General features: G+C 54.8%; 1 protein-coding gene across 1 annotated transcript; it reads left to right on the top strand.

Moving 5' to 3' along the window:
* Nucleotides 1-784: 784 nt before the first annotated feature.
* On the top strand, nt 785-3461 carry RABAC1 (Rab acceptor 1). Its single transcript, XM_002762179.4, has 5 exons — nt 785-925; nt 1197-1409; nt 1780-1877; nt 3024-3125; nt 3208-3461. The coding sequence occupies exons 1-5, from the start codon at nt 870-872 to the stop codon at nt 3294-3296; spliced, it is 558 nt and encodes a 185-aa protein (XP_002762225.1). The 5' UTR covers nt 785-869; the 3' UTR covers nt 3297-3461.
* Nucleotides 3462-8353: the final 4892 nt, after the last annotated feature.

The raw sequence follows: 8353 nt of genomic DNA, 5'->3' as shown, positions 1-8353 counted from the left end.
CAGCCACACAGCCTGGATTTTCTCCTGAGTCTGAATCCAGAATCACAGCTCTTTTAGGTATAACACCTCCCACTTTTAAAACTTCTCAATACTTTCTCTTTCCCAACTTCACTTCCTCCTGTCCAAAGGTGTATGGTGGGGGGGGGGACGACGGGGGGTGTCCCTAGCCCCAACTCATTCATCTTTGGGACTCCACGAGGTGGGGTAGGGGCCAACCTCAGATACCCTTCCAGCAACCATGGCCCCCTCACTAGCCTCAATCTCTTGAGGAAAAAATCAATTCCCACAAATTATCTAAATCTTTCTACTCAATATGTGGTCCATGGACAAGCCGCATCAGCATCACCTGGGAACTCAGAAATGCAAATTATGGGTTCCACCCCAGACTTGCTGAATGAGAACATCTGGGCTGGGGCTCAGGATTCTGTGTTTTAGCAAGCCCTCCAGGTGTTTTTTTATGCCCTCTAGAGTCAGAACGACAGCTCGGCACGGTCTCCACTGTGCCCTCCCCGGGAGAGTACACACGCCCGCTTCTGCCATTAGAGCTCCCTTAACGCCCTCGCTCCTGACAGCGCACCTGTGCCCTCCCAAAACTACAACTCCCACAATGCCCAGAGGCGCGCGTCGTCACTTTCTGGGATTGTATCTTCCAAAGTGTCCTGCGAGTCAGGCCGCCATCATAGCGCCCACCCTCCCAGCCACCGTTAAGACTACAACTCCCACAGTGCCTGGCGACAGAACTACCGTCCCCAGCTGCTCCGGAGCGGCGCCACGTCGGCTCCGCAGGGTGGGGCCGGACTCAGGCGGTGCCGGCAGGGTCTGCAGGGTACCGGGCTAGTTACCGCAGCTCTACCCCTCACGACGCAGACATGGCAGCCCCGAAGGACCAGCAGAAGGATGCCGAGGCAGAAGGGCTGAGCGCCACGTGAGCAAGCCGGCTCTAGCCCTTTGGACCCGACACCCGGAGTCCCGGCCCCCTACCCTCTCCTCCCTTGAGTGCCCGGAGTCCCAGCCCCGAGACGCCAAAGTCTTGGTCCCCGATCTCCTCTTCTGGGACCCTGGAGTCTGAGCCCTTAGCCCCCTTTCCCTCTATGGGCCAGGAGTCTGGGGTTCCGGGAGGGAGTCCAGGCTTAGCCCCTTATGGGGATCTGGGCCTCCATTCCGGTCCACCACTGACCCGGCCCCGCCCCGCGCAGGACCCTGCTGCCGAAGCTGATCCCCTCTGGTGCAGGACGGGAGTGGCTGGAGCGGCGCCGGGCGACCATCCGGCCCTGGGGGACCTTCGTGGACCAGCAGCGCTTCTCACGGCCCCGCAACCTGGGCGAGCTGTGCCAGCGCCTCGTACGCAACGTGGAGCACTACCAGAGCAACTATGTGTTCGTGTTCTTGGGCCTTATCCTGTACTGCGTGTGAGTGCCTTCCGGGCCCCACATCTGCACTCTCCCTCCCCGGCTAGACCCCTCCTCTCCTGGTTCAGGCCCCGCTGCCACCTCCGGTTCTTCCTCTCACCGGCCAGGCCCCGCCCCCACCGGCCAGGCCCCTCCTCTCACCGGCCAGGCCCCGCCCCCAAGGGTTGGCTCTGCTAGACCTACCTTGTCACCAAAGGGCCAGGTCACTACTCCACCATCACCCTGGCCAGGATGCGGGGTGACTAAATGTCACCTGGCTCTCCCTGGTCTCCAGGATGTAGCTTGCCGCACACTGGTGGAGAAGGCCAGGGCTCCCTGGCTGGCCTAGCCCCAGCTGCCTGACTGCTGCCTCCCTGCACTCCTCCTCCAGGGTGACATCCCCTATGTTGCTGGTGGCTCTGGCTGTCTTTTTCGGCGCCTGTTACATTCTCTATCTGCGCACCTTGCAGTCCAAGCTTGTGCTCTTTGGTGAGAAATCCCCTGCCCATATGAATCCTTGGTCCCTCACATCCTGGTCTCTTGGAATTACAGACCTCAGAGCCCAAACCCAAGTCCTTCAAAACCCAAGTCCGCCCAAGCCTAGATGTAGACTAGGTCCCCCAAACCTGATCCCTTAACATCTCAAAACAGATGCTCCCACCGAATCTCGGCCCCCTAAATTGCAATTCCTCAAACCCAGATTCCACCTGTCAGCTGTGCCTTCAACCTACTTCTCTCCAAATCACGTGACTCCTTCCCTCTCCCTCCTCCCCTCGCTGCTCTTTGCGGCAAGCATCAGCTGCAGGTGCCCACACTGGACACCAGGTGGCAACCTTACACGGTCTAGATTTGTTCCCGTCCCTTTTCTGGCTTTCTGGGATGTGACCAGAAAGACCTTGGGACTTAGAGAGGAAAACTGAGGAGTATGTTTCATGTGGTTCCCAGACTAGTACCAAGGACCACTGGGAAAACAAAATGCCAGGAAAAATCCCCCCAGGGGAAAATCAAGGTTTGGAGTAAGGTTGGACAGTTGGGATGGGATGGTCAGGTAGACCTGCGGCAAGTTATGTGCATGACAGGCTGGGGCGGAGGAGGGTCGGGTAGAGGGAGCACCTGAAGCACAGCCACAACTTGGCTTCAGCTCATCGCCGTCACCAGCATGCAGACCCCATTTCCCAGACTTCTGTGAGAAGCCTGAAGTTGGTATTTTTATGTGAAATCATTCACTTTGCCAGCCACAAATCACATTCTTGCAAAACATCTCAAAAAACACATCCACCAGTCAGATTTGGCCCCCGGACCACCAGTTTGAGACCCCTGGTCTGCGTGAGGGTTGCAGCAGGAGAGCAGAGTAGTCTGGGGAGCAGGAAGCTGGGATCCCAGGAGCTTTCTAGAGGATGTGGACCAGAGGGCAGAGGGTGGGGCTGAGGCAGGTGAGGATGGTGTGCTGTGTTCTGGAGGGGAGTTGGGACAGCAGGGGAACAGGGTGACCCCAGGACTGGAGGGCCTTGGCAGAGGAGTTTGGATTCAATCCCAAGGTCCTGGAGCTTGTATAGATTGTTGGGGGACAGCAGGGGTTACTCTGGGAGAGGGCACGGAGGGTGGGAACAGCGCCCCAATGCCGTCTGCCCCCAGGCCGAGAGGTGAGCCCAGCCCATCAGTACGCTCTGGCTGGAGGCATATCCTTCCCCTTCTTCTGGCTGGCTGGTGCTGGCTCGGCCGTCTTCTGGGTGCTGGGTGAGTACAGGGTCTGAGCGGCTGGGGTGGATGGTGGGGCCAGGCACAGGAGTGTGGCCCTGAGCTGCCGGCTTTCCTGCAGGAGCCACCCTGGTAGTCATCGGCTCCCATGCTGCCTTCCACCAGATTGAGGCTATGGACGGGGAGGAGCTGCAGATGGAACCCGTGTGAGGTGCTGCTGGGACCTGCTGGCCTCCCCAGCCAGCCACCCCACCCCTACCCATCCCTGTCCTGCACAGGTCTGCTGCTGCTTGGGCCTACAGTGCTGCCCCATCACAAGTCCGGGGAGGGAATCTGCCTTTGAAAATAAAGCTGTTACAGGTGTCATTCAGCAAATACTCCCCCAGCATCTTCTGTGGGTCTCTGTGGATGATGCTGGAAATAGTGTAGAGACCAGGGTTGGCGTGGAGCCTGGGGTGTGGCAAGACGATCAACAAGGTAAACAGGTAAAATATTATGGGATGTCCAATGGTGGTGAGTGATGAGGAGGAGAAAAGAGTTGAGAAAGACAGTGTGCCGGGGGTCCCCGAGACCACCCCCAGGTTTGATGGTTCTTTAGGACTTGGGGCTGAGTATGCAGTTACACTCATGGCTCTGATTTACCCTCATCAAAGGACATGGAGCTGTCAGCGAAAGGAAAAGGTGCGTGTGGTGAACTCGGGAAACCTGGCATGCACTTCCAGAGGCCACACCTAATTCCTCCAGCAGTGTATCATGGTGACATGTGTGAAATGTCAGCCAGGGACATTCTGATCAGAGCCTCAGCAACCTTGGCTTCATGGGGGCATTTTCATGGACCTTCTCTCTGACACATACCAAAATCCAGTCTCCCAGAAAGGCCAGTGCTTGGCACAAACAGCCTAGATAGACACAGTCAGCCACTCTTATCAGGAAATGAGAAGAACCCTCCTGCCACCCAAGTTCCCAGCCAAGCACCGACTGTGCACCCAGGCCTGTCTAAGGACAGCAGTCTGGGGCGGAGCCTGCCATGTTGACTCTTTTTCTGGAGTCAACATAGAAAGTTCTGGAGCAGTTAAAGAGGGTGGCCAGAAAAGGCCTCCCTGACGTGACATTCATCAAAGACCTAAATTAAGATGAGAGCAGGAGTAGCCCAGATCCTTTGGAGGAAAAATGATGGGGGCAGAGGAAGCCACAGGGGCATAAGCTGGGAGATAGATGGCAGCAGCCAGGAGGCAGGTGTGGCTGGAGCAGATGAGCAAGGGAGACGGGCGGGGGGCGGCCCACTGTGTCCAGTCCAGTTTGCCTCTTACCTGTTCTTTTTTGAGACAGGGTCTTGCCGTATGGGCGAGCCTGGCATGCAGTGGCACGATCACCGCTCACTGCAGCATCAGCCTCTCTGGCTCAAGTGATCCTCCCACCTCAGGCTTCTGAGCAGCTGAGATCACAGGTGCACGCCACCACACCCACTAATTGTTTTTTAACTTTTCATTAGACAGGGTCTCACTGTGTTGCCTGGGCTGGTCTCAAACTCCTGGGCTAAAGCCATCCTCCTGCCTCAGCCTCTCAAAGCTCTGGGATTACAGGCATGAGCCACCGTGACTGGTCCAGTTTGCCTTTCATTGTGAGGTGGAGACTGCCTTGTGGGAACACTCACAAGAGAAAAACTCATTTGGGAGGGAACATGCCAGGCAGATGAAGACAACAAGGGAGGTGGCCAGAGGGCCTGAGAAGTGACTTTATTTTTAATTTTTATTTATTTAGAGACAGAGTTTCACTATTGTTGCCCAGGCTGGAGTGCAGTGGCGCAATCTCGGCTCACTACAACCTCCACCTCTTGGGTTCTAGCGATTTTCCTGCCTCAGCCTCCCTAGTAGCTGGGTTACAGGCACCTGCCACCACACCCAGCTAATTATTTGTATTTTTAGTAGAGACGGAGTTTCACTATGTTGGCCAGGATGGTCTCGAACTCCCAACCTTTAGGCCTCAGCCTCAGCCTCCCAAAGTGCTGGGATTACAGGCATGAGCCACTGTGCTCAGTTTGTTTATTTTTTGAGACAGAGTCTCTGTTGCCCAGGCTGGAGTACAATGGTACAATCTTGGCTTATTGTAACCTTCACCTCCCAGATTCAACTGATTCTCCTGCCTCAGCCTCCTAGGCTGAGGGATTACAGGTTCCCACCAACACACCTGGCTAATTTTTGTATTTTTAGTAGAGATAATATTTCACCATATTGGCCAGGATGGTCTCGGTCTTCCAACCTTGTGATCTGCCTGCCTCAGCCTTAATTTTAAAAATATGATTAAGGCTGGGCACCGTGGCTCATGCCTGTGTAATCCTAACACTTACTTTGGGAGGCCAAGGTGGGAGGATTGCTTGAGCTGGAGTTTGAGACCAGCCTGGATAATATAGTAAGAAAAAAAAAATTAACTGGGCATGGCAGTGTGGGCATGTAGTCCCAGCCACTTGGGAGGCTGAGGTGGGAGGATCACTTGATCCCAGGAGTTCAGTGCTGCAATGAGCCATGCCTGTACCACTGCACTCCAGCCTGGGCAACACAGAGAAACCCCATCTCTAAAAATAATAATTGAAAAAAAAAAGGGGCAGCCGTGGCTTCTGCCTGTAATCCCAGCACTTTGGGAAGCCAAGGTGGGTGGACTGCATGAGCTCAGAACTTTGAGACCACCGTGGGCAACATGGCAAGACCCTGTCACTACAAAAAATACAAAAATTAGCCAGGTGTGATGGCGCATACCTGTGGTCCCAGCTACTTGGGAGGCCAAGGTGAGAGGATTGTTTGAGCCCAGGAGGTCAAGGCTGCAGCTGGCCGAGATTGCAGCGCCAAATGCACTCCTGGGTGACAGAGTGAGACCCTGTCTCAAAAGAAGCCGGGGTGGGGGAGAGGGGGGTGTGTGGATTAAATAGAAAACTGCAAGTTAGCCCAGGCACAATGACTCATGTCTGTAATCCCAGCACTTTGGGAGGCTGAGATGGGTGGATCACCTGAGGTCAGGAGTTTGAGACCAGCCTGGCAATCATGGCAAAACCTCATCTCTACTAAAAATACAAAAATTAGCTGGGCGTAGTGGCACATGCCTGTAATCCCAGCTACCCGGGAGGCTGAGGCAGGAGAGTTGCTTGAACCTGGGGGCAGAGGTTGCAATGATCCAAGATCACACCACTGCGCTGCAGCCTGGGTGACAGAGCGAGACTCCATCTCAAAAAAAAAAAAAAAGATAAAGAAAATTGCAAGTGACCTCTATGGCTTGTATTCTGTTTCTATTAGACACACTGGCTTAGATGCTCGGGAAATGGCAGTGCTGGAAACAGACAAGGCCCTGCTATCTGCGAACTCACATTCAGTAGGAGACATGCAGGAAACACATATAGAACCACCAACAAGGGGCTGGGCGCAGTGGCTCATGCCTGTAATCCCCGCACTTTGGGAGGCCGAGGCAGGCAGATCACCTGAGGTCAGGAGTTCGAGAACAGCCTGACCAACATGGCGAAACCCGTCTCTACTAAAAATAAAAGATTAGCTGGGCATGGTGGTGGGTCCCTGTAATCCCAGCTCCTCGGTAGGTTAAGGCAGGAGAAACGCTGCTTGAATCCGGGAGGTGGAGGTTGCAGTGAGCTGAGGTCGAACCACTGCACTCCAGCCTGCGCAACACAGTGAGACTCCGTCTCAAAACAACAACAATCAGGACACTCAGGGAGGAGAGGGGTAAAGGCTCCAGAGCCAAACAAAGGAGCCACTTGAGACGGGAGAGCTGCTCAGTGGGCATGGCCTTGCTGGGGATTGAGGGGCTGCTTGGCCCTTGGAGTAGGTCTTGGGGAAGAGTGTTGGAGCCAGAGGGAACAGCAGGTGCAGAGGCTGTGAGGACAGATCTGCTCAATGACAGGGCGGAGCTCCTGACCAGCCCCAGAGACCAGGTTGCCAGATCACGCAGGACCGGTGGGCCATGGTAAGGTCTTTGGATTTTGCCTTAACGTGTGAAACCATAGAAGGATGTTGAACAGGGACGAGGCAGGGTTAAGTGTGAATGTTAGAAATATGCCTCTGGAGGCCGGGCATGGTGGCTCACACCTGTAATCCCAGCACTTTGGGAGGCAGAGTTGAGCACTTTGATAGGGCAACATAGTGAAACCCTGTCTCAATAAAAAATAAAAATGGCTGGCACGGAAGGATCGCTCAAGCCCAGGAGTTTGAGACGAGCCTGGATAACATGGCAAAATTCCGTCTCTACTAAAAATACAAAAATTAGCTGGGCACGGTGGCACACACTTGTGGTCCTAGCTACTTGGGAGGGTGAGCTGGGAGAATCACCTGAGCACCACTGCACTCCAGCCTGGGCAACCAGAGAGAAAGAAAGGGAAAGAAAAGAAAAAAAGAAAAAAGAAAAAGAAAGGAAGGAAAGGAAGGGGGAAGGGAAAGGGGAAGGGAAGGGAAAAAGGAAAGGAAGAAAGAAGGAAGGAAGAAATTTTCCTTGGAGGTTGTGTGAGAGATGGGCTAGAGGGAGTGAGACCAGGAAGGATTATCCTGGGGAAGATCCTAGCAGGGAAGTGGTGTGGAGAGGCGGGACAGGGAAGAGGTTCAGGAGGTTGAAGGACAGGTCTTGGTGGCTGACCTGCGTGGGAGCTGAGTGGGAGGAAGCAGGAAGACTCCCAGGCTTCAGGCTTCCCACAAGATGGGAAGACCGGGGGCCTGAGTGTCTGGGTCCACACCAGAGTGCACTTCCAGAATCTGCCACCTGAGGGCAGACAAATGCTTCCACCAGGGAGGGAGCCAGACATGGACGCATCCTAGGGGACCAGGCACAGTGGGGACCTGGAGTGCTCCCGCCCAAGTCAGGTCACCTGGTCCTACTCAGAGGCCGGGGTTCCAATACCAATTTTGGAGTAGCAGAGGGCATTTGTTGACCTCAATGTCAGTATTCCTTCCGGCGAGACTGAGTGTCTGTGCCCATGTTGGTGGGTGGATGCTGGATTCAGTCTACATCGCTGGGCTTGCAGTGAATATGGTTGAGATGTCTTGCTCGGAGGCTACTGACGTCAAGGACCCAAGCACCCAGTTCTGAAATCACTGAGGCAGTGGGTTGGAGCTGCGGGTCAGGGGGAGGTTGATACTCAGGCCAAAGGCCTATTCTGAAGGCAACTGGCTACAGGTCTCAATTCTGGTGTTGAGTTACTGAAATGCTAAAACCAGAAACTTCCATCTGGGTTCATCAAAACTAGGCTCCCGGGGCCGGACGTGGCAGTTCATGCCTGT

The sequence above is a fragment of the Callithrix jacchus genome, chromosome 22 (assembly GCF_049354715.1).
Source record: "Callithrix jacchus isolate 240 chromosome 22, calJac240_pri, whole genome shotgun sequence".
In the NCBI taxonomy this organism is placed as follows: Eukaryota; Metazoa; Chordata; class Mammalia; order Primates; family Cebidae; genus Callithrix; species Callithrix jacchus.
The sequence above is the reverse complement of the archived record's forward strand: the minus strand, read 5'-3'. Positions and strand labels throughout refer to the sequence as shown.